The sequence below is a fragment of the Gambusia affinis genome, linkage group LG05, assembly GCF_019740435.1.
Source record: "Gambusia affinis linkage group LG05, SWU_Gaff_1.0, whole genome shotgun sequence".
NCBI lineage: Eukaryota > Metazoa > Chordata > Actinopteri > Cyprinodontiformes > Poeciliidae > Gambusia > Gambusia affinis.
In genome coordinates, this window is record NC_057872.1 from 8,359,538 (window position 1) to 8,385,094 (window position 25,557).

Below are 25,557 nucleotides of genomic sequence, written 5' to 3' on the forward strand. Positions count from 1 at the left end.
GCCTTCTCCTGTCTTTCCACATCAGTAGTTCTCCCACACAGCTGCAGCAGAACCCCAGAAGCAAGTTCTTCTCTTATTATGCTGATCCAGACTGAAGCTTTTAGAATCAGAGCCGCTCCTCCAGCCAGAAAAACCTTCGTTAAAGTCCCTCCACCATGGACGGATGCAACAACATCTCAGTGTTGTCTTACAGAACGTCCAGGCCTGTGGGGAAGGTGAGGCGGCGGGTTCAGGACCTTCGGATCCCCTCGTCCTCTTATTATTGTGCCCATACGGCCAGCGGAACCAAGCCGGACCTGAGCCACAACGAGAGCGCTCGGTTAGCGGCCGACTGTCTGCTCTCCCAGGGCCTGGACGGATACCGTCAGGTGCTGCAGGCGGATGGGGAGGTGGACTTCCTGTCAGAGCTGGAGAAGCTTTACATCCTACAAAACGGGAGAGATGCAAACACAGGTTGGATGTTTTTTTTGTTTGTTTGTTTGTTTGTTTGTTTGTTTTTGTAATTTCATTTTTTTTACTGTCTTGTGTTAACATATTATGCAGGTGAAATAGATAACATAGACAAGGAGTTTGTCAACCTATTTGCCCATTGTGAGTCCCAAACGAGCAGCGACTCCACAGTGGATTGTTTGGACCAGAAGATCGATAAAGGTACTAAACAATTTGCTTTGCTGCAGCCATGTGACTCTGAAAATCTTCAGTCTCCAATTTCTGTCTCCCCAGACGTGAAATTCTTTGCTTCTGTGTCGGACGATCCCAGTAGGGCTGCAAAGTTGGTGGTTAATCTATCGATTTTTCTGACGATCGTATACAAAAAATTGGCGCATTGTGCCTATTTTTTATTTAAGCACCTTAGCCTTTTTTTATACAATATTAGAAATACATTAAAATATGAGAAAATATTTAAATTCCTTTTTTAAATAAGAAAAATATATTAATGCAAGAACAAAGTGAATTTAAACCAGGTGAAGCTAACACTGTGCCACCTGAGGAGTTCTGGATAAAACCTATTTACAAACAAAAGTTTTTGTAATTTTAAATGTAAAATATAATTATATGTTGTACAGTTTTGTTTTAATTACAGCTCTGAGTATGTAGGGGTTTTTTCAGTATATTGCATTTTTTGAGTCTGTATTCTCCAGTTAGCAATTAATCGATAACTAAATCAGCTGACGATTATTTCAGTAATCGATTCATCATGATTAATCCGATTAATCGTTTCAGCCCTGGATCCCAGCCCTGAGGTGTTTCTCCAGTCTGACAGGACAGCAGCTGCCATGAAAGATCTGGTCAGACAGTTCCTCAGAAAGGCTAAACTGGTACGATAGGAGGTGTGTTCGTGTGACATGAATCCCTGTTGCTGTAGTACCACACGGTTGGCAAGCATGCGGGTGACGGTGTGGGTGTGTACGTGTGTGTGCATTCAGGCCCTGGCTATAGTCATGGATGCCTTCAGTGACCCGGAGCTGCTGTGTGATCTTCTCGAGGCGAGCAGGAAGAGAAACGTGTCTGTCCACCTCCTGCTGGACCACCTTAACATGGAGGGGTTTGCCAGCATGTGGCAGGAACTCAAACTCATCAGCAGAAACTTCCCGGTAAATATTTTCAAAACGGGGGGAAAAAAGAAGAAAAAAAGCTGGAGTTATTTAGCTTCAGACAGTGAGACGAAAATTTGCCGCCGTGTGTTTGTGATAGCTAGCATGTGTTGGTGTGCACAGAAGGTGTCGGTGCGAAGCGTCCCAGGTCAGACCTACAGCGCAAAGACGGGCAGGAAGCTGACGGGTCAGATAGCGGAGAGTTTTATCATCGCTGACTGGAAAGAAGTGCTGACTGGTACATACAGGTACATCTACACACACACACACGCACTGCAAAAACACACCCAGTTTCACCAAGTATTTGTGGTCTAGTTTCTAGTGCAAATATCTTAGGACACTTTAAGTTAGACAAAAACAAACTTAACATGTAACTTTTTAGCACGATGTAGGAACTAAAAGCACTAGTTCAACTGGCCGATCTTCCCCCTGCAACATGGGGAAAATGTCTTCTTATATGTTAGCTTTATATCATGTTATAATGTCATTCTTCATCAAAAACATACCAGGAGTGTTGCCTTGACTCTTTTATGCATGTCTGAGGAGTCCGTGAGTCTCCTGTGGGAGCCATTCGGCTGCATTGAGCTCCTCCTCTGAGCTGCACTTTCCAAGTTTCTGAGCTTCCGCTTCATAGAGCAGCCCTTGATTTTCTTGATTGTGCTCCAAAATAGCATTATATGCCTGGAAAAACAAAATAACTGCCCCTTTAGGATATCTACACTAGAAACCAGGCAAAAATACTTGGTAATATTTGATGTCTTTGCAGTATACTGCATCCAGAAAACTTTTTCTATTTCTCTATAAATGCTTCTATTATTGTAAAGCTCTTTCCTGTGATCTATTCCGGTTTCTGGTGTCTCTCTCAGTTTCACATGGCTGTCCAGTATGGTCCATCAGAGTCTTCTGGTTCTCATTAAAGGCGCCTCGGTCTCACATTTCCATCAGGAGTTCCTCAGACTTCACTCCAGCTCCCAGCCGGTCCCTGGCTTTGTCACGTTCATCTCTCTGCCACAGTGTCTTTGCCTTTACGCCCAATCTCATGAGCATCCAGACAGCTGTAACTGGAAATCCCACAAGACTGTGACAGCAGCATGTTCACATGGAGAGATTAGTCTACAGCCTCCTCAAAGCGATAATCAGTCCAGAGAGAAACTACCTCCTCATCTGCCTCTGAAACCTTCGTTTCAAACAGCAGCAGAGAGTGGAACAGGAGCCAAGGTCGAGCTGCAGAATCAGAACCAGATTCACGGTCACCCACATCTTCCCGATCAGACCTTCTCAGATGTTCAGCTTCACAGCACCACCGCGAAGAGGAACGGCGAGGTCCAAGAGCTGCGCAATCTGAACGATCTGTCCCTAACCCACGGGCGGCAAAATGTTCCCTGTCAGTCAGGCGTACAGAAGCAGAACAGCCTCGCTCTCCCAGATGGGAGCAGTGAAAGAGTTTTCTCTCCGCAAAGAAACAGAAACACGTCGGCAGGTTTCATCCAAACACAAAGAGACCAACTGGATTCCTCACGAATCGCTCACGCAAAGGTGGAACTTCAGTGTGATCAACCTCAACTCCTCTCACCTCCGTCATCACAGAAAACACGACCAAACCTCAGCCATCGGGTCTCTTTCAGGAGCCCCAGGGAGTACATGCCCAGTCTCCAACCCAACGCCTTCAGAGGAACCAGCAATCAGGAAGGGCTCATGGAAAGGCATCACGGTCATCTGAACTCATCCTCTCACACAGTGACCTCCTGCTTTAGACCAGCACCGGCAGGAACAGGAACAGGAACAGGAACCGCTCTCGGTCCTCAGCAGCAGACGGAGTCCAAGAGGTTCCTGTCAGGCGTACGAGCCACGACGCAACTGCACCCCGTCAGACTGCACCGGAGCCCACAGAAGGCAGCGGGACCCGGAGCGCTGGCTCGCTACAACTCCTTCAGCGGTGCACACGACATGGGGCAGGCAGGCTGGAGAACCCTGCAGATCAGCAGCAGCAGCAGCACATCGCTGCGAAGGAGCCTGAGCCTGATGGAGAGAAGCCCAGCAGGATACAGAGGAGCAGGACTTCACCCTGTATGAATGCATCCACAGTTTTAATGAAAAGCCCATGGAGCAACAAAGCTCCACTGGAATGAGAGATTCAGTCAGAGAACAAGAAGCGGACCAAAAACAAAGCAATGCGGAAATCTGAAATCAAAGAGAAATTGAACGTAATTTTCAAAATGCAATAAAAAAAACATAAGGGGAAAAAAGGAAAATGCTGCATTTCTTCTTTGCCCCTTTACTTTGATACCACTAGACGAAATCTATTGCAACCAATGGTCTTTGGACGTCACATGACGCATAGCGTTAGTTTTCCACCTCGTTATTCTTCATTCTCATGGTGAAACATGGTAGTGGTAGAATCATGCTTTCTGTGACAACAACAAGGAAGCTGGTTAGAGTTGATGGGAAGATTATTTTTAGACAGAACAATCGGCAAAAAAGAAAAAAATATTCATCTCCAGACATTCAATGTGCTGATTGAAGGGAAGCAATATAAATGTCTGCCAGACTAAACAGATTTTTAATTTGGGAAAAAAAAATCATTATTTAGGTTCCACTCCATTTCACTTTGTGTCCGACTGTCACATGAAATCCTAAACAGAATAAGCTTACGGCAAGAGAAACTGGGAAAACTTCACTGGAAATGAATCGATTTGCAAAGCACCGCTTTTCTGGTTCAGCGATCGTCTTTGAAAATTGACAGATTATCCGATCCCGTCTTTGAGAAGTGCCTTAACACGACACTGTGTCCGTTCCAGTGACTCTGATTGGCCTTTCTGGTCTGTTATAAACATGATTTGGTTTTCCTACTGCCTACTAAAAACATTCTGCTGTGTCGAGTTTTCCCCTTAAATATTGAATAACCTGCCAGGCTGGAGTTTCTCATCTCGTTTAGTGTTTGTGAGGACAAACTTGATTAAATCCAATCCAGTTCAGTTTAATTACAAATGTCATCTGAAGGCACCTCACAGAGAAATGTCAAAGTTTGTCAAAAACATCCGACATCTGAATCCCGTTTTGTTTTTTTTTACCATTTTTGGTGACATTTTCTATAAGCATACAGAACTTGAATGTAGTATTTAAGACAAAATATGTTGTAGAAAAGAAAAACATGTATTAATTTATAGAACATATAACAGTTTTGAAGAAAAGAAGAAATAAAAAGACACAGATAATAAAATATAAACAAAACTGTTTACACAGAGCACAATATGTTGTACATATAATACTCACAGATACTCTTACCGGCAACACATTGCTTATTCTTTGGTCATCCAAATAAAAATAATAATTAAATATACTGCAACAATGCTAAATTTGCAACAAATATTCGTTTGAAGAATCTTCAGCGTGATCTGAAGTCCTCTGCCAGTTTGGCTTCAAACATCGATTCCAGCAGCATTAAGGTTTAGCCTGCGGTCCATTAATCTGTGACGCTCCAGCCAGTAAAACGCTGCTCCACCAGCGCTCTCTGAAGCTCTGCAAGCTCACCAAGGTCAGGCTCTCGCCGTCCTGGTAGTCCTCCCTCATCTTCTCTGGGATCAGGTCCTCTGACATCACCTGGACCGTCAAAGCAACAACAGAAGGTTCTAGTAGAAGCCCAAAGTTGGTCCTCGAGGGCCGGCATCACTGCATGTTTTAGTTCTCTCCCTGGTGGTAGTAACATCCTTTTCAGCATGTCAATGTTCTTCTTAGGCCTTCTAACGAGCCATCATTTGATCCAGGTGCGTTAAACCAGGGAGAGAACTAAATCATGCAGGATGCCGGCCCTCGAGGACCAACTTCTGGGACCCCTGCACTTGAGTGTCTGGAATAAAGTGAAAACTCATCCCGCTCACCTCGGTGAGAGCCTGCAGCGTTGCTTCTTTAGGATTCAGTCGCTGCAGAGCCTCTTCTGTGATCTGGAGAGTCTTTACACTGCGCTGCAACACAAAGGAGGACTGCTGCTGGCGCAGGATTCTCAACAAGAGCCTTTAAGAAAAAAAAAAAAACACAAACCATAAAATAGGTGTAAGATTTACACATAAACACTAAAACCAAGGAAATCTGTCATTTCATGTCACCTGCTGCTGCGTTGAGAAATGTTTAACTGCTACATCACAAATGACTTTGTTTTCATGTGTTTAATGTAGGGCTGGACAATAAAACAATAACAATATATATCGCGATAGACATGTGATCAATATAAGATAAGATAGAATATTCAATCATTTTGCTGAATTCCAATCCAGAACCGCACAGCATTCTGGGGGATGTTGGCAGAGCAAAGGCTTTGCCAGCTAACCAAGATTGGTATCACCAGCTAACTAACTCACCCTGGTTACCTAGCAACAACCTGTTGAGTAACTTGCACAGCAGCATTTTAAGGTTTCCCCACCGTGCCTCACAATGGCGCCAAAATAAACAGCGTGGAATGAAAACACACAAACCTAATCAATAATTATTAATATCAACTGATGTGAAATGCTTATATTGTAATATGTTTTTCAGCCACATCATCCAGCCCTGTGTTAATGTCTCATCAGCTGGGCGTGATTTAGCCCCTGTTAAAGCTTCATCAGAAAGCCTTACCGTGTTCTGATGAAACACATGCAAGCTCTCAGCCAGACCCGGTCCTTTGTGAACTCTGCTGCCCCCTCCTGGTCCTCCTCAGACTCCCCATTCACAGCCCCTGATGAACGTTCTGGTACACAGAAGCACATCGTCTGTATATATAATGAACTAAATATACGTAGATACAAATATTTTATCTACAGAAGGTAATTGTACCCATGTCTGAGTCGCAGTCCAGCAGCTGTAAACACGTCTGACCCAGGTTGAACCAGTGCCAGGGGTTAAAGGGCAGCAGGCTGCACAGCTGCTGCAGGCAGAACCTCTGAGGCCCCACACAGCCAAAGTGCTGGTAGATGCTGACCTTTGGGACGTGTTCAGATTTAAAGTTAGCACTCACACCAATCTGAATTATGAACAAAAAGGTTTTATGTGATACAGACTTTGAGCAGCAGGAGGCTGGTCAGGTGGCAGGTGTTGGAGGCTTCTTTGTTCTGCAGAAAGCAGACAGAGTGTGATCTACATAAGATATCTGCTTATAGCTATGTATCATATTTTACACCAGATGGACACGAGTGAGAGTCAGATTCCTGTAAAGATGTTTGACGCCTTCCAGAGTTTAGGAATAGTAGATGTGTGACGAAGCACATGAAATAATCTGGTTAAAAAGTCTTTCAACCGATGAAGATGAGTAGATATTTAATTTTCTCTATGGCCTGGAAGAGATAACTACCTCAATTTAAAAGATAAAAAAACCTCTAACAGATATCTACCTTACTGGCACATATATGTCATGATCAGTTATGGTTTTCACCCAGTGGATTTAGTTAATATTCATACTTCTCCACATACGAAGTTCAAACTAGCTGATTTTATCAAAAATATATTGTATTTTATAACTGTTCTCGACTTACATCATCGAAACCAACCCCATGATCATCCAGAGATTGTTATTTTTTCAGTAAATAACTATAGCAGGTAATTTTAGGAAAAACTGGCAGGAAAAGAACTTCACCAGTAATTCAGCCAACTCCAGCGCCTGCTCCCTTTGTCCCAGCTTGGTGCAGCATCGAGCCATTCCCTCCAGGACGTCGCGCCTGATGGTCAGGTTGTTGTCTGCGATCCACTGCAGGCAGCTGCTGTACGCATCCAGGGCTCTCTGAGATGAGACACAATGAAAGTCAAGCAATGATTTGGCTTTAAACTTCAACAGCTGCTGGATTTGATAGTATTACTGCAGTAAAACTATAAAACATCCAAAGCATCACTTTACATATTTAAATTATAAGAGTTGAAGGAGTGTGATTAAGGGTTGCAAACCAGTGTGGCCTGATTAAAAAAAAAAATCTTTGTGTGATGCAGAATAAATCCTGTATTTTTGTACATAACTATTTAAATATTATGGAAATATTTCTCCTCCCTCCACTTGTATGTTATTTTATTCAAATTAGGAGCCAAAAAAGAGTTTTGGAGAATCCCTCATCAGAATGATGTCAGAATGCAGATTTTGTTGCGACGTTCCAGTTGCAGTTGAGTTTTGCAAACTCTGCAGAGAAATTCACATTTGAGTGAAAGAAAAGTGAAGAACTCCAGTTACCTGATAGTTCCCTTGTCTCAAAGCCAGGTCACCTCTGAACTTGAACACTTTCTGCTTCTCCAAGGAATCGTCCGTGTCCAGAGCGGTGCTCTCACAAAACCACTGCGAGGAGAAACAGGAGGACGTGACTTGATATGTTAACCGTGAAGTGTAAACTGCGTGTTTTAGAAAACAAAAATACTAAAAATGATTAAAAAAAATATTATGTGCCACGATCTATTTTTCCCGTACTTCTCCAGGCTTACCAGTCGTTTTAATATCAGGTTTTCTAGTGCAAAATATCAGCACAAAATTAATAATCATCATCTGGCAGATGGTCTCACCTCTGGTTCACACAGTTTGGCGTTGTAAGACGACAGAGACTCACACACCCGCTCCCTGGCCTCTGAAAACACAGAGTCATCAAAGGTGCTGCCGAATATCTCCATCCAGAACCAAAAAGCCTCATAAAATATGCTATTCCAACGAAAGAAATTGATCCAAATATTTCAACTCAGCTTCACGAGTTTGTTTTTGAAGACAGTCCCTCGGTCCGTCATGAGCTGCTCCGACGGAAAATTGGATAACTCTATAGTTCCGGGACGAAATATTCCCGGGAATAAGGGGGCAGCGACGAATAAATAAAAGACAGTACGGACTAAGTTAACAGCTATGTTAAAACACTATTTATTTATTTATTTATTTATTTATTTATTTATTTATTTATTTATTTATTTATTTATTTATTTATTTATTTATTTATTTATTTATTTATTCATACATAGTAAATTTGGAACCCTTTGGTGTGTTAATGTTTGGATTGCTTCTTACCCCCTTACCCAATAAAACAAAACGTGGAAGATTTTATTTTACATCACTATGATTTTTATTTCTTTTCATATTAGATATCAAAATTATGGAACAATCTACCAGCAGATATCAGACAAACATGTCCACTCAGTGTTTTAAGTCAAATTTGTTTTATTGATTTATTTGTTTTTCTTGGTTTTATTTTTAATTAGAACGTTTTAGATTCTTAAAAACAAAAACCAGGTCACAAAGGAATACCACAATTGAAATAAAGTAGAAGTCTTAAATCTCTCTGGAACTGACAGATAAAATTAAACTCTTCATCGTCAGACTTGCTGAACCAGCGATGGTCCCCTTCTTTCTCCATCCCTTCACTCATATCACAGTCTTCTTTATAACCATCCCAACCCCAGTGATTAAATTTTATAACGTTGTCATCAACCCAGAACCAGAAGTCTACAATGCAGGTGTAGCAAAGTCCAATCCATACAAAGGGACTGGTGGCTTTCTCAGCCTCCAGTTCATCAAAGGTCTGCATCTGTTCATCCAAGATGGAGGCCAGATCTCTGTGGTTATCTCTGCAGTAAGACAGAGCTTCTTCCCAGGTCTTGTTTTGGTCAATCAGTAAAAAAGGTGAAGCTTAAAAAGGAAAACAAACTTAGTTTAAAATATATTTGCAATAATAGCCGCAAACATTAAAAACTTAAGTTTCCTTGAAACCTAAAATCATTACAAATTATTTTATGTCTTTTTATGGTGGGAGTTCATCACATACTCATTTCTGCACCAGTGATTTTCACATCACAGAGAACCACAGGTCTGCTTTCTGGTATGATAACAGTGATTTGTCAGCCCAACACTGAAGAAAACTCATAGACATTGAAGAACATTGACATGCTCAGAAGGATGTTACTACCACCAGGGAGAGAACTAACACATGGAGGATGAAGGACCCACTTTGGGCACGCCTGGTTTAAGGTAACATGACCTTAAACTTTTTTTTCTTTCCATAAGGAGAGACTCTCACTGCTTATTGTTGGTGCCGTTGTTCTGACGAGAGTTCCCGATGTAGATCTTGGCACCTGATGTATCAGTCCCACCACAATCCTGTTTAAAATTACTGATAGAAATACAAGAAATGCTGTAAACACCCTGCCGGTCTACAGACCACCAGGAGTTAGTCTGATACTCGGTGTGAGAACATGTCGAGGAATCTTCATCAAAGGCTTTGTCAGCAGTGAGCGGTGTTCCTTCATCATTGGTTGAAGACTGGTAGGCTCTCTTGTCTGTCAGCTTTATGTCGTTTTTTTTAAATTATGAAACCCAAATATAGGATATTAAAGTTTACGATATGGGAAACCAACAACGCCACCTGGAGTAACTCCAGGAAAATGTGATGGTGATGAGGACACAAGTACGTTCTGTTGGAAAAGAGGAGACTTGCAGGGCCTTGGTGGGGCTACGGGTCTGGCTGAAAGCAATAACCGATGAGCATGTTCTAAATCCACCCCCTTTTCTAATCCTTTTGTAACAAGAAACCCAAGAAACCGATAGCAAAAATCATTTTTACTGCAGTTGAAGTAGTTTCTAAAATCGCTGTTCGAAATCGTCTCTCTACCATTAGAAAAGCACTCAAAGCTGCTAAATCAGTTCTTTAAATGAGTGACACACAGAATTTCAAAAATTGGACATTTATTTCAGTGCAAAATATTTTGGGATGTTAGATACTTTTTTTTTGTTTTTCCCCTCCAGGGGGTCTTTTGTGGGCTCTAGTGTCCCTTATATGACAGTAGGTTGACAGGAAAGGGGGAAAGACATGCAGCAAATATCGGTCGGGTCCGGGAATCGAACCTTCGACGGCCGCGTCGAGGACTCAAGGCCTCCAAATGTGGGTCACGCTATTCCCTACGCCACCACAGCACGTCCCGGGATGTTTGATACTTTAATGAAAAAAAAACATTTACTGTACTTCTCCATTTATTCTGATAAAACAGTAAAACAACCTAATAATCATGATTAGGTCACGCGGTCGATCATCAGCGGTCATTTACAACAAGCTTTAAAGCATTAAAGATCATAAATACTTCATAATGATATTAATGAACCTGAGGCTATACAGACCCAGAACCCTCTGACTCAAATTCAAATAAATATTACTATGATATAATAAGTTTTGCTCAAAGAAGGAAAATCAAACCAACCACCCAAAAAAGGACGGAAATAAAAATTTACATTTCAAACAGAGGGCCGTTCTGTCTGCCTCTGTCCATCCAGGATTCAGAACCGATCTCTGATTTTCTCCTCAGTTTTTTCAGGGATTCTTCACGACAATCAGTCATCATCACAGAATGGAGGTTCTAGAAAAAGAAAAAAAGTTTCCTCCTGTAAATCCAGTCAACATGAAATACATAATCCACTTAGAGAAGTGATGGGAAATACATGCAAATGAAATAAAATAATAAAAAAAACCCTATTCATTAACAGTGTTGCTATCAAGTAATGTATGATACCATATTTCAGCGTTAACATACTTATTGTTGTGCCAGTGATGTTCACGTCACAAAGAACCATGGCTTTTTGTCCTGGTCTGACCACCGTCACGTAGCGCCCAAACACTGATTTGGGGAACTTGAAGACGTTTATTTGGCCAGCCTTGAACTCTGTGATGTTGTAGGCTCTGAGCAAAAGACAAAATGTATCAGAAGACCAACATCAAAATAATTTGAGCAACAATGAAACACCCAAACAGCGAAGCAGAAAAACCTATAAAACCTTTTTTTAAGTGTTGAGAATGGGAACAAAAAACACCGTTTCCCAACTGATTTTTTCTTTCACTCAACTGTCTATAAATGTGCTATACATTTTCTTTGGACAATATTTACATTTTCTGAGACACATATTTTTACTATCTATTTAACGGATATTAGATATATGTGTGAAATTCTTGCAAAAATATGTTTTGTAAATATCTTTGTATGTCCAGTACAGACCAAAGGTTTGGACACACCTTCTAATTGAACTCAATTAGAAATTTAATTAGAACTTCTAATTGAACACACCTTCCATCCATCCATCCATCCATCCATCCATCCATCCATCCATCCATCCATCCATCCATCCATCCATCCATCCATCCATCCATCCATCCATCCATCCATCCATCCATCCATCCATCTTCTTCTGCTTATCCGGGGTCGAGTCGCGGGGGTAGCAGCTTCAGAAGGGAGGCCCAGACTTCCCTCTCCCCAGCCACTTCTTCCAGCTCCTCCGGAGGAATCCCAAGGCGTTCCCAGGCCAGCCGAGAGACATAGTCCCTGCTTCTAATTGGACTCAACTTTTGGTCTGTACTGTATGTCATAATTGCCTTGTGATGAGTGGTGTTTGCCGTATTTATAGGCAACCTCCTACTGGTTGCTTATAAATACGAAATATAGATATTTTACTTTAGAAGTACATTTAGAACCAAATGTTTGCATCTGATTTCCATCAGTGAAAAAGAAACAAATGACAGTACCGCTGTTCATGACTCGCCTACATTTTCCTGTCATGAAGAGATGTAAATATGTCCTGGTTGTCGAGAAAGAGTCTCTTTAAACAGAGAGCTCTTCATAACGAAACTGGAAATTCCACACAGACTTTTTTTTGCGTTCCGTTGTGGTAAGTCATCAAATCCGGTTCTCCTCTTACTAGTATTTGTGGTTGTGTTCGGGTACTAAATTGAAGTTTTGTTGCGGTACACAGAATGACTGGTGGACCAATAGGGGGAGCTAACTGCGCTGTTTGTGTCAACTACTCATTACAGGTAAAAACAAAAAAATGTCAGTAATTTAATGTGTCAGTTATGTTTGTCAGTTTGTCAGTTTTGTTTGCCAGTCTGCCAGTTTGTTTATTATCTGTTTCTATGACGACGACATGGCCACCTTTGTTTTCTGTGAAGCACCAGAGGGTGCTATTTAGTAATTTAAAAATTAATTTTGGTTGCTGTCTATATTTATTTTTCTGAATTATTTCATTTATAAAATACCAAACTGTATTAAATTAATTTTAAAGTTGTATTATTAATCAAAACCACTATACAATCACATGTTAGAGGAAAAAAAATATTGTTAAACCTTATTGTAATAATTATTTGTAAAACTCTGTTGTGAATGACTGGTGGACCAGTAGGGGGAGCTAACTGCGCCGTTTGTGTGAACTACTCATTACAGTAAACAACTTAAATGCCAACCAGCTGTCCTCCGTGTGTGTGTGACGGGACGGGTATTAGGGAAGCTGTTACATTTAGGAGCCATGATCATAAAGTACAAGACATAACCTCTTTAGATTTCACTGGTGTAAATCACTTTCTGAAATGACGAAAAATACAATTGTTTTGAACTGCACCTGCATTTTACATCATGTTAAAACCTGAAAATGTAAAATGTAACACATTGAGGAAACACGAGGTTCTCACAGTTTGCCGTTGTCCTTTAGAGAGTATCCCACGTAGATCTCGGCAGGCTTTAAGTTCAGACGTGAGCAGTTCTTGTTGTATATACAGACACAGGAAATGTTGTGAACGCCCTGCAGGTCAATTCTCCACCAGGAGTTATTTTGAAACAGGGTGAGAGAACACGTGGAGGGATTCCCGTCAGAGGCTCTGTCAGCGTTGGTCAGTTGGTTGTAGTTATTAGCGGAGGTCGAAGACTGAGATGCGTTCGTGTCAGTCAGATCGATCACTGGCTGGTTGCGGCAATCTGTAAATAAAAAGAGACGGTCTGACCCCTTCTTTCAAAATTTTATAACATGATACAAAAAAAAAAAAAAACTTAAGGTGATTTATTTGGTCTCACCTGTTGTCTGCTGAGTTACATACAGCCTTCCTGTGAAGAGTGGTAAAAGTCTCATTTTTAATTATTTAACAACTTTTAGTTAATAAGGACAACATTCTTCTCTGGTTTTCACTGTTTAGCTGTGTCATTTATATGTTCATATGTTTTTCTCTGTCCTGTTGTGGACTGTAGCAAAGTACAAAAGCTTTTTAAAGCATTTTATCTCCCAAAATACAGAAATGTTATGGATGAAATGAGCAACTCACCAATCAGTAAGATGGGTAACAGTCCCCACATCATCTTAGATGGTTTCTGAATCTGTTCTTCATAAATGAATCACAGAGAACGGAATAAGTTATGAGAAAAAAAGTTATTTGCACAAATGCCTTTAAAACTATGAAACCAAGACTTTCAACATGACTGTCTCCTCTAGTCATGTTGAATTCACTCACCTTTGGGACGACGTCGATCACTCTCTGCTGTTTTAGGATTCTCTCTCAGTCACACCTCAGTTTTTATTTGTAAATGTTTCTAAGCTGGAACAGAACGTTGTCTGCTAGTCCAACCTGATCCAAATATAGATATTTTACTTTAGAAGTACATTTAGAACCAAATGTTTGCATCTGATTTTCATAAGTGAAAAAGAAACAAATGACAGTACCGCTGTTCATGACTCGCCTACATTTTCCTGTCATGAAGAGATATAAATATGTCCTGGTTGGTTGAGGAAGAGTCTCTTTAAACAGAGAGCTCTTCATAACTTTTTTTTGTTTTTTTGGGGGGTCGGATAGATGAGCCTTTGGTAGACTATATCTTTCCATCTGCAACAGAGGTTCTCATATTTTTACAACATGTACCACTAAAGAAACTTTAACTTATGACTGTAGTCAGGTTCATGATGCTTTGTGTCGTGGCATTCAGCCAACAGTTAAAAAAAGAGTTGGAGAATTTGCAAAAGTGCAATGCTGGGAAATTATTTACATCCATGCAGTCAAAATCATCGGTGTCATTCTGATTTCCATCTTCTGAGTTTTCTTCTTCAGACTCGTATTCTTCATATGAGTATGAAGAATACTCATACACTTCTCCAAAATGTGTCCACATATTCTCATCATTTGGGCTTCCAGAACAAACTTCCTCATCCTTAGAGGAAGCATCAATGTCCTTAGCATAAATGCTGTCGAAATGGTCAGGGTCAGTTTCAATATCACCGTTTGAGCTTTCTTCTTCTGAAGACCATTCTTCTGATGAAGAATACTCAGAGACTTCATCAAAATGTGACACATTTGCAGCATTTCTGCTTCCAGAATCAACTTCCTTAGATGGAGCATCCAAGTCTGTAGTGTCCAGGTTCTCAAAATGCTCTGTGTACTTTTGAATTTCACCCTTTGAGTTTGCATCAACTGAAGAGGCTTCCTCCGTTGATGAATTCTCAAAGACTTTTTCAAAATTCAGTGGATTTTCCTTGCTTTCACAGCTTTCTTTCACTGCCGGATCCATTTGTTCATAGGGAACATCAACAAAATCATCAAAGTATTCTGGAGCCTCTTTAATGTTCATTTCTGGTTCTCCAGAGTAGACTTCAAATTCCAGCTCCATTTTGTTATCAGGAAGACAGAGGCTTTCCAAAGCAGCAGTGTCTTCTTTATTTATTTATAATTAAATTTTTCTCATTTTCTAACATCCCCATCTCTGCCTCTTTACTGTGTGATTATGAATCGCCCCTTTCAGAGATCTCCTGTTTACTCTTACCACTGCAGCACAAATTGACACCCTACCCAAAACATTTGCAATGGAGATTTTATTCTTGAGTTTGCTTCTTTGATTGCATTCCAAGACCAGTTAATGTCCTTTCTCCAGTTTAGCTGCGTATTGTCGCCCTCTCCTGGTCATTTTTGATTAAATTACTTTTTTTCCTATTGTGTCATTAAGCATGTTGCAATAAAAGAAAAAAAACATAATAAAGGTAGCAGTATATAATAACTGAACAGCTTCCCAGTAATTTGTAGCACTTGAGTTTAGGTTCGATTTAAATTAAGAATCAGTTTTTGGTCTCTTGAACAGAAAAATATATTTTATTCTGTTACACTAGGGTTTAATTTCCTTTTAAGCCCGGACTCAAAGAAAGAATGTCACGTCAATTTCACTTTGAAAAGATCTTTATTTTGAAAATTGGTGACGTGTTAAATTCCTGTTACTTGAACATAAACAAAACATAGGAACATGAACAATGATAACTCAAAATGCTTTTATGAAATGCTGAGTGAGGTTTCTGTGTAACGACAGGCTGTTATAACTAAATGTTGTATTTTTACATGAGAACATGTCAACCATTCATTAATGCATTAGTGTGGATTACCAGTCATCAAGATAAAACCATCCTAATGCTGGTGTTGGTCATGTCTTTAGCTGAATGATGTTATTATTCCTGTGCTGCAGTTGTTACCACATCTTCATTTCTTGTTTTCGCATTTGGATTTCTTTCTGAGGTTGTCAAGTAGGACAGATCCACATCTGGTTAGAGCTTAGTAATCATTTATTTAACTGATTTTATCTATTTCAAAGAGTCCAAACTCAAAGAAACAAAGTTAATTCTCTGTTTATCCCAGTTTGTAAACAAGGACAAAGTTTAGTTTTAGGACAAAAAAGTTAAGAATCAGTTATTTCCTCAGGACATTAAAGGCTATTGCTTCAAAAGACCAACATGAGCTCAGTGTGTTTGGAAAGACAATTCTGTATACTTTAAAATCAAAATCAAATCAAACTTTATTTGTATAGCACATTTCAGCAGCAAGGCATTTCAAAGTGCTTTTTTACATTTACTGCAACATTTTGCTAATTGTAGAAATGATTGCTTGCTTTTATTTCTGGTCAGCACATTGGGCCACGCACTGTCTTGCAGGAAACTGTTGTAACTTCAGTATATTTATTTTAAATGCCACTCTGACATAAAGCTGTGCACAAATGTGAAAATGAAGGAAAACTAACTCGGGGTTTGCAAACATTTTACAAGCAAAAATCTAAAAACAAAGTATTCAGCCCCCCTGAGACAAGTCGCTGCGATCACAGCTGCAGGTTATGTCTGCCTTGCTCTCCTCAGTCTGACTAACTTTTCCTGGCCAGCAGAATAAAAATGATCCCCACATCATCATGCTGCCACTGCCATGTTTCACTCAACACTTTTTGTTTGTGGGGATAAAATACTGATTTAAAAATGAAAGAAGAAAGAGGAAAACATTTTCTTCACTTCTGATATTATCTAAATAAACATGCAGAAAACATTCATATGACGAGCCAAAAAGACATCAAGCTGTTCATAAAACACAAAAAATGTATACACAATGTACAGTGGTAATAAAATAAAAACACTGTTAGAATAATTGATAAGAAAAGCTAAACACTGTTCTGTTGATTTACTGATGTATTGTTGGTAATATTGTAGCATTGATAGAAAACGTACATTTTGAAGGTGGCTAATTAAAACTTTTGAAGTTCTCTTTAACTACAAGTGTCAAACCTTCTGACTTTCCAAGACGTTTTTTCTAAAAGAAAAGTGCTCAGCAGAACGTTTCTATAAACGCAAGAAAATTAATGATGGCGTTGGACGTATCTAAACCCAAATAAAACAAATAACTTTTGTTAGAAAATAATAAATATTATCAGGAGTTTGTTTACATTCATTTTCAGTAGCATACAGATAAATAATACAGTATTTAATCCATTCTCTTGACTCCTGCTGGACTCACTGACACGATATTAGCAACAAAGAAGTTATCAACAACAAAACGATAATTCTGTCTGTGAAACTAATGAACATTTTATTGTGCCAAGTAAATGTTACTGTCTTTCTTTCACAAACGCAGTTACAGCGATTACACAGAAACAAAACTATTACCCTGTAAAACACAGACATCATTATTACCCTGTTAAAGAACCAACAAGTGTAAAAACCGAGGCTAGCAGCCATGCTAACGTGTCAGCCACGCTAACGTGTCCTCTGTGCTAACAGGACGTAGTGCAGGATGAGCTCAGTTTTATCACCATCAGTCCAAATCCGTCCATTTCCATTTGCTTGACTTCTCCCACAGCAGCTGGGATCCACTGACTTCTTCTCTGGATCTCTGTACAACATGTAGTCTTTACTTTTTCTCTTCTTTAGCTTAGAAAGCCTCACAGGTTAGCTGTGGGGTGTAATTTCCTGTGGATAAAAGAAAAAATAACAATAGCGTGTTAAAATGAAAGTAAAACACAATTTGAACCTGCAAAATGATACAAAATTTTTTATTGCTTTGTAGCCTGCAGTGCCAAGTTATTTGTAACTTTAACTTGTTCACATTTAAGCACATTACAATCACAGACTTCTAAGTATTTTTGTTGGAATTCACTGTGATAGATTGAAAATGATTGGCTGTTAAGTAGAGAAAGGGGAAAAAGAACATTTATTTTTAAAATTCAATGCAACTAATTTAAGTTTGGAATCACTTTTCTTTGTAATGGAATAACATTAATTACAAAATTTAGAAATACCAAAACGTTAAAAGACTATGAATACTTTTCATAATGTTCATACTGTATTTATGCAACTTGTTGGCGTTTGGCAGAACTAACTTACTCATTTTTGGTGAGTGGAGCTTTGTCGCAGGTGACCTCTGAGAGTTGACCGACTCCTTTGCTGAGCGTCTGAACCCCTGACTGCTGAATACTGCCTCTGGGTTTGGAGAGACCCTTCAGTGTTACATCTCTGCAGGCACAATATTTAGAAGGAACATTTAGAAGAAGGTTCTTTGCAAAAGAGAATCTGTGAGATGGTCGTCGTCCAGACTGCTGCTCACCCGTTGGTTGTCCCCTCTCCTTCCTCCACCTTTTTGAGGCTTGGGTCTTTCCACCTGGACAATTTCCCTGCGACGGCCATAAGCAGACCACAGCGGTTTCTGTAGCAGCAGGTGGCATCCACTGCCAGGAACACCAGCAGGAAGATCAATATCACGATGCCAACCACAGTGCCTTTGGTCATCTTGCTGCTCACTGCGGCGACAAAGGAAAAACATTACCCAGATAAATTTAATTATTATCTTTAACTTAAAACGTGTGTCATCTAATGTGGAACGAGAGAGGCAACACACCAGGCTGTTCTGCAATTGTGAAGTTGAACGTTGCAGGGACGGAGGAGCCATTTGAGTTGACGGCTCTGACTTCCAGGTGATAGTCTGAGCCGAAGGCGAGGTCTTTCAGGCTGACAGAGTTGGCATCAGCGGGAAGCTGCAGTGTTTCCCACTCACTCTCTTCTGTATCCTGGATAAAAATGAGCACAAGAAGCGAATTAATGACAAGGAAGAAAGGAAGTAGCACAGGTAGACTTGAGCTCACATGGTCTCTCACCTGTTTGTAGTGGACGTTGAAGTGCAGCAGAGGAGAGCCACCGGTTTCAATTTGTTGAAGAGGAACAGAGAAGGAGTTTCCCTCCACTACTGCCTGACTTGTGGATAAAGCTGGACTGTCTGGTTCACCTAAAATCAGGAGGAGAAACCATTTAGCTGTAGTCTATAATAATTAACTCAAAACTTCGGGATTTAGATGATTAGAATATATTTCATTTGCAGGTTTTTATTTTTGTTAAAGAGCATGGAAACTTTACCTTCTGCAAAGGGAGGACAGAAGTTTAGGAGGTGATGTGAGCGGAGAATGACGATATGAAGATGTTAGGATGATGATTTCAATGAAAGATGGAGATGAAGAACCAGGGATGGCAGATGAAAACGAAGATGAAACATTGCTGTTAGTAACACAGATTTTTTTTATTTATTTTTTTTATGTCCAAACACTTTACCAGCAAGCTACCAACTTTTTAACATGTTTTTTTCTTTTTTTTTCTCTATTTACTAATTAGGTGACTTCCGATAACAACGACTTGCATTCAGGGTCATCAGAGTCAAGAGGATTTCTGGTGGCAATCCCATAAAATCCAATGAAAGTACATTTACGGCTTGAGGCTGGTGATAGTCAAAATATCTACAAAAAACACATAGAAGGTTCAGGATTATCTAGACAGCTAGATCACTACAGGCGAAACATGAATTACAACCACAAAACCTGAATAAAAGTACAAATTTTCACCTGAAGTTGCAACAATGGTCTCCTCCCACTTCTCCGTTGCACTTTTCCTCCACTGCAGAACAAAACTTTTGATCGGTGCTCCTCCGTTGATGGGGAAGGTTTTGAGTGTGAAGAGCACAGAGGTTGGACCCGGGGTGACCGTCAGGTAATGTGGCGGCCCGGGCTGGGCTGGAGGGCAAGCAGGAGGACAGGAAAACACAGAAAAAATGTCAACTAGAGACACGTTGATCACTGAGAGGGAAACGTGTCTGAGCGAAGTGGGAACCTTACTCTGAATTACGACATCTCTCGAAGCATTTCCAGAAATACCGACAGCCATGCAGGAGTAGCGTCCGCCATCGGAGGGCATCACTTCCTCAATCACCAGGAAGCCACCCACTGCCTGGATACGACCAGTCGAATCCTGGCGGAGAGGGTTCAAACATTAAACATGCAGGAACTTGAAGGTGATGAATTACAATAAAAGACTAAAAACCTTTTTCCGTTTTTGCATGACGGTCAAATTGAAAAGTAACAAAGATCCTGGAAGGCATGCACACTCAGTGGAAAAGTTTCTGAGATGTAAAATAATGAGGCCATGGCAAATGCTTTAACAAACTGCATCTTAAGGCATAATTGTATATATTCTGTACATTTTAAATGAAAAACAAACACATCTGTTTAAAATGGAAGGGGTGGGGGGAGTTAAACGTGGAATAGCTTGGCAGGTTATGGACATAACCTTAAACTAAAACTTTGTTACGGCAATTTATATTCAGTTTTTATTCTTTAGAACCTCTTTACAAACTATGGCTTAAGATAAGGGGTGCAAATGAGCAAAAATCAGAAAAATGGACAGCTGAACTTTCGCTCAGCTTAATTTGATTAACTATAATGATGGTCGATATGAACTGAAGAAGACTGAAATTAAATTTAACAAGTGCTTCAACAAAATATTTGCTGAAGTTTGCGCATCAAGGGTTTTAAAGACGTCTTCTTTCCTGCTTGTTTTTCACCTGAACTATGTTTATGCAGAAAAAACATCCAAAATTATTTATACACGTCTAACCTTTGCATATCAAAACTTTGTATTTTATTGTGTACGCATTTAAGAGTCACTGTTTGGGCATCATTACCAGTTCTTCTCCGTTTTGCTTGTTGATCCAGTGCAGCTCAGGCTGCGGGTGACCAGTCACGTTACAGGACACAGAGACGCGCTCACCCACATTCACACTGTGCTGATCCTCTGAGATAAACACCTCTGGAGACTCTGCACGTAAAACAAGCATCATCATCTTGCTTCAGTACACTCTATCAGAATGGATGAAAAATTTTAAAATAATTTCATGTCCTTTTTGTGTGGAGTCAGTGACTGTAGGGGACAAGAATCCCAGCAGACGGAGGCAGAAAATTGGAGAAAAAAAGTAAATAATGACGCAGAATATTAACACAGAAAAACTGCCTTTTCTTTACTCTGCCCAGTTTAACTTGTGCTTTTTGTATCTTGTGTTGTGGCTGAGATGGAAGTTTCTGACCTGCCTTTTGTATGTTTTTAAGGCAAATGTTGATTTCAATGCAACTGATAGTTTGCAGTGGTTGAGGAAAAATATCTCGAGCAGAAATCAGTGCGACGTTTGATAAAATGCATTTTCAGATATTTTGTTCGTACAATCTGAGTCCAGAATTTAAATTGTTCTAACTTAAAATAAGTAATTAAGCCTGACTTGATAATGTGAGTGAGACTATCGCAGAAATTTGCACCAACGGTCTAAAACAGTTTCTATTGCAGTCATTAAGTTGTACGTACAGGGCGGCCACATTGGATTTTGATGTCAGCGTCGATCAGAAAACATAGTCTTTCCTTGTCTGAATTGCAACCTTTGGGCGGCTTGTCTCACAAATAATTACATTTGTAAATTAAAACCTCTGAGTAAATATGCTAAATACACTGCATCCATATGCAACGATGATTCTTTGAGACACATTGGAGTCGACCAAGAGACGCCAGACTGACTGTCAGTGAAAATCTTTTTCAGAGATTAATAGTTTAACACTCAGCAGTCAACTGGGGGCAAAGAGAGGAGGCATGCAAAAAGTTCATAAAAAGGCATAAAAAATACAGAAATGTTCAGTATTTCTCAACTGGCAATAGAGTTTGTCTCTTTTTTGAAGTTATAATGAAACAACTAACAGTAAATGTTCAAGGCTTCTAGTATTGTAGATGTAAGATGTTGATTTTGGGGAAAAAAAATAAATGAATAAGGTTTCACCTTACAAATAAAAGCAAATTGTTAGTAGAAATATATTAACTAGACATTTAAAAATCCAATCCTTTAATCAAAACCTTAGGCTTTAAAGAATTAATATAAATTTCAAGTATTCAAAGTATTTATTTATTTATTTATTTATTTATTTATAATAAAATACTTTCTTCACTTCTTCTCTGATGGAGACATATTGTTAAACGAAGTTACAAAAATTAAAAGAAAAATGAGGTAGGACCGAGTTACTTGTGACGGTCCTTTATGTCTTTGGACGCCACAAAGAAGCGACTGACCGTTGGCGACAACAGAAACAGGAAGCTGCTTGTAGATTGCTCTCCCTCTGATCTGGGCCTGACAGATGTACGTCCCGGCATCGCTCCTTTTCACTTTCTCAATATGAAGCGTGTTGTCTGGCATCTTACGAACACGAACTCCAGCTGAAGAAAAGGAGCCAAACAAGATCACATTTTAAATCACGTTACTGCAGCTGGTCAACGTTGGTCAGACTCTTCCTCTAGTGAGGAAGACAGAACTTCATACTGCAGTATGACGTATGAGGCTTAAATGAGCACACGTCAGTTTTAAGATAATATCAGAGACGGGGAGGTTTTTAGACACATAGGATTGTATATTCAGAAACATTCAATGACGACTGCCCTCGCATTTTACTTCCAACGTAATGTAAACAGTTTCACACTAATAGCACTTTTCACTGATAATAATATCCACAAAAAAAATCTATTATTATCATTTGACTAAGACTATAATAGCATTTTCAATTGGAAAATTGAAAGTTTTCCAATATTCTATAATAAATAAACATAAAGTCTCTTTAAATATTCCCAGATGAGCCGGTCTGTGTCTGACAGAAACTCAGGTTTAGCACCTTGCGTTATCGTTATTAGCACTGTATAGGAATTGAAGCACGGATTCAAATACTGCGTAAAAGTTTTCATAAGCAAACTTCGATGGCAAATTCAACCGCATTAGTCCAACACAATTCTGAGATTCAATAGTGAGCTTATATTGCAAACTTCTGAAAAAAGCAGAGAGGTTGTCTTCAAGGAAGAGCATAAGTTTCAGAATATAAAATGTTTAGGTTAATTCAAGAAAGATATCCTAAAAATCGGTCTAGTTTGTGACTTTCAATGAGTTTCTTAAAGTTTGAAACTAAACTGGAAAAACGTTGAAATTTTTCAGAAGATCAAAAATGATCCGTTTTTACTCTCTTCAACTGCATCTCTAAATAAAATGCGCACATTTTCTAGACCACGAGTGCTTCATTTAAAGGTTTATGCTGTGTTGTGATGCAAAAAATAAAAAAAATTAATAAAAACTCCAACCTTTAGGCATAAATCTGCCGATAGCTTGATTTATTGTTCAGAAGAAACCAGAGCGCACTAATGTCTGTCATAGCCCCCCCTACTGGTTTATTTTTTTTTCTACCTGAACAGTGGTACATATGTCATGCTTAGGTCATGAGGAAAGTGTCATTTTTATATTTTTTTTATTTTTAAGAAGAGCAACGAGTTTCATCACAGAAAAATAAGCGGAAACTCATTTCCCTCCATGAGTTGGAGCCCCTGTTTAACCCTGGTCCTCAAGGCTCACTGCCCTGCATGTTTTAGGTATTTCCTTGCTTCAGTCCAGTTGATTTCAATTGATGACTGATTAACAGGCGTTTGTTGAACTGCAGTCAGTTGAATCAGACACATTAAAGCAGGGAAACCTCTAAAACATGTAGGACAGTTGCCTTGAGGACCGGGGTCGGGAAACAGATTACTTGACCCCAAAAAAGAGATTTTCAGGTCATGTTGCATAAACAGCAGCATGGCAGTTTTTGATTAAAGAAATACAACAATAAGAGGATATTTTGAGTTCCAAGTTAGTTGTAAATTACTAACCATAAAGCACAAAGCATATTTTTGGGGTGTAAAATGTTTTCTAGGTGCTGGTCCTATAGATCTTACGTGTAGAAGGGATTAGTTCTCCGTCTTTAAGCCACGCAATGTCCACCGCTGGCTGCCCGGTCACCAGACACGGCACCACCCCGTTTGCTCCCTCCAGAAACTCATGGTAGGTGGCGGTACCATGGAATGATGGACCGTCTGAGAAAACACGTCACAGGTGAAGAAAAATACTCAATCTGAATGAAATTAAGCGCCGAAAATGCCACAGGGTCAAGCTTGTCGTGTGTGTGCAGCGACTTACCGTAGACATAAATAACTGACTGAGCGTCCACCTTGTGCCCATCATCAGACTCAAACATGCAGGTGTACATGCCCCCATCAGACAGGCTGGCTTTCTTGATGAGCAGCTTGGAGGTGGTGTAGTCCAGCTTTGAGACGATGTCCTCATCATCAATCTCCTCTCCTCCTTTATGCCATGTCATTTCTCCCTCTTTCGTGGCTGCAGGAGACAGGATGGGACGGCAGAAAAGAGCTGGTGAACATCTATTTTAAAAACAGATCATGAGCTTTACGACTGGACGGACGGATGGAAGTCAAATAAAGTTTCGCTTACCTTTACATACCAGCAAGATCTCTTCTCCTACTTGAAAGTCTAGCTTACTTAAAATGATTTCCAGTTTTGTAGTTTGGCCTGGACACAAGAAAAGTTTTGTTTTGTAGATTGGGTGTAAAAGTTTAAATAAACTGAACTTAATAAAAAAAAAAGATTTTCATCACACAAATTCACTCAAAATGAATAATATTCTGACTTAATGAGTGAGACTGTTTAGCTCATGAAGAATAGCATCCGTCTGGTGCGTTTAGCAGACTTATCATTCACCGCTGTGGAATTACATATTGGACATTTCCTGAATTATTTCCTGCTAACATGTATGACTTCCTCATTTATCTTTTAGAGGTCTATTTCAAGCCAAAACACATTAACACAACAGGAAAAGAGGTACAAAAGTCACAGTCAGTGATGCCCATGTTTCTTACCTGTGCTGTGCACCAGCGGCAAGAGCAGCGAGACGATGGCTAATTGGTTCAGCATCTTCTCCTGGTGGAATCTCATCAGTCCAGAACTCCAACTGGATGTAAAAACTAACTGCGGTCTGTTCCTCAAACAAGTGAAGCTCAAATATTGGTGCCGCAAAGGCAGAGAGGTAGCTGCAGTTTCCTGTGCTGCTGACACAACTTTGACTGAGGCATGGTCTGTGTCAGAGGTTTTATAGAGGCAGTGGGGCAGATGAAAAGGGAGGAAATGGGAAAGGGAGGAGGCAAGTAGAAAGCATGTTCTTGTCTCTCATCCTATCCTACAACCCAAATTTCTGATGCTCATTCATGAAGCACGGCGTCATCTCTTGCTCGTTTCATTTCTACATCTTTTTTTTGGTCTTTATTTCTTCCTATTCACTACGTGCCTCCAAATCCGTTTTTGCTACTTACACCTTTTTTTTTTTTTTGGCATTATCTTCTTCCCTTCCTTTTTTCCTCTTTGTCCCTTCCTGAGTTTCTTTCCCCCAGGCTTCCGGATGAAAGCAGGGGCAGGCAGCCCTCAAGGGACAGGAGAGATGACGAAAGATGATTTAAAAAAAAAAATTTTCCTGTTTCATTTAAAAGGTAGAAAATCCACTTGAACACGTGTAGAAAGTAGCCTATGCCAAAACTGCCACGATGCTCCCAAATGTTGGCAATCTGCTGGGAAACTTCAATGACTCCCCCTAAGAAATGTAGGAGACAATTTCAAACGGCTGTCAGAATTGAGATCGCCTTTTAGTTGAAGTTTTGAATTTAGGAAAACAAAATCTGAATTTGGCACTTTCTTTTTCCTGGTTTAAATTCACATCGTACAGAAAAAATGTCTTT

At 39.8% G+C, this 25,557-nt stretch overlaps 4 protein-coding genes across 7 annotated transcripts; 1 reads left to right on the forward strand and 3 right to left on the reverse strand.

The window, feature by feature from the left end:
* On the forward strand, positions 1 to 4,854 carry LOC122831520 (protein FAM83A). Of its 2 annotated transcripts, none has more exons than XM_044117770.1 (6): positions 1 to 453; positions 544 to 651; positions 1,225 to 1,319; positions 1,428 to 1,595; positions 1,722 to 1,843; positions 2,462 to 4,854. In XM_044117770.1, exons 1-6 carry the CDS (start codon positions 156 to 158, stop codon positions 3,666 to 3,668), a joined length of 1,998 nt encoding a protein of 665 aa, XP_043973705.1. In that variant the 5' UTR covers positions 1 to 155; the 3' UTR covers positions 3,669 to 4,854. The 2 variants fall into 2 exon arrangements, with proteins under 2 accessions (XP_043973705.1, XP_043973704.1); XM_044117769.1 differs by having other exon boundaries at positions 4 to 453; positions 1,719 to 1,843.
* On the reverse strand, positions 4,137 to 8,337 carry zgc:101716 (uncharacterized protein LOC492784 homolog). Its single transcript, XM_044117799.1, has 8 exons — positions 8,106 to 8,337; positions 7,783 to 7,884; positions 7,201 to 7,344; positions 6,629 to 6,679; positions 6,405 to 6,549; positions 6,207 to 6,318; positions 5,474 to 5,606; positions 4,137 to 5,195 (listed from the first exon to the last, which is right to left on the reverse strand). Exons 1-8 carry the CDS (start codon positions 8,208 to 8,210, stop codon positions 5,037 to 5,039), a joined length of 951 nt encoding a protein of 316 aa, XP_043973734.1. The 5' UTR covers positions 8,211 to 8,337; the 3' UTR covers positions 4,137 to 5,036.
* A 410-nt stretch (positions 8,338 to 8,747) lies between these two features.
* LOC122831542 (fucolectin-3-like) lies at positions 8,748 to 14,866 on the reverse strand. 3 transcript variants are annotated; one of them, XM_044117822.1, is made up of 7 exons: positions 13,835 to 14,866; positions 13,649 to 13,700; positions 13,404 to 13,433; positions 13,025 to 13,307; positions 11,103 to 11,248; positions 10,804 to 10,928; positions 8,748 to 9,210 (listed from the first exon to the last, which is right to left on the reverse strand). In XM_044117822.1, exons 2-6 carry the CDS (start codon positions 13,680 to 13,682, stop codon positions 10,903 to 10,905), a joined length of 519 nt encoding a protein of 172 aa, XP_043973757.1. In that variant the 5' UTR covers positions 13,683 to 13,700; positions 13,835 to 14,866; the 3' UTR covers positions 8,748 to 9,210; positions 10,804 to 10,902. The 3 variants fall into 3 exon arrangements, with proteins under 3 accessions (XP_043973757.1, XP_043973755.1, XP_043973756.1); XM_044117820.1 differs by having other exon boundaries at positions 13,649 to 13,705; XM_044117821.1 differs by lacking the exon at positions 8,748 to 9,210 and adding an exon at positions 10,453 to 10,511 and having other exon boundaries at positions 13,649 to 13,705.
* Positions 14,867 to 16,130: 1,264 nt separating this feature from the next.
* On the reverse strand, positions 16,131 to 24,898 carry ncam3 (neural cell adhesion molecule 3). The gene is given in 14 exon segments (XM_044116982.1): positions 16,131 to 17,580; positions 17,995 to 18,123; positions 18,215 to 18,407; positions 18,506 to 18,674; positions 18,762 to 19,011; positions 19,364 to 19,391; positions 19,497 to 19,664; positions 19,767 to 19,899; positions 20,612 to 20,776; positions 21,950 to 22,176; positions 23,710 to 23,847; positions 23,951 to 24,148; positions 24,263 to 24,340; positions 24,688 to 24,898. Coding segments are annotated over 14 exon segments (1,980 nt in total). The 5' UTR covers positions 24,764 to 24,898; the 3' UTR covers positions 16,131 to 17,552.
* Between the last annotated feature and the right edge of the window lie 659 nt (positions 24,899 to 25,557).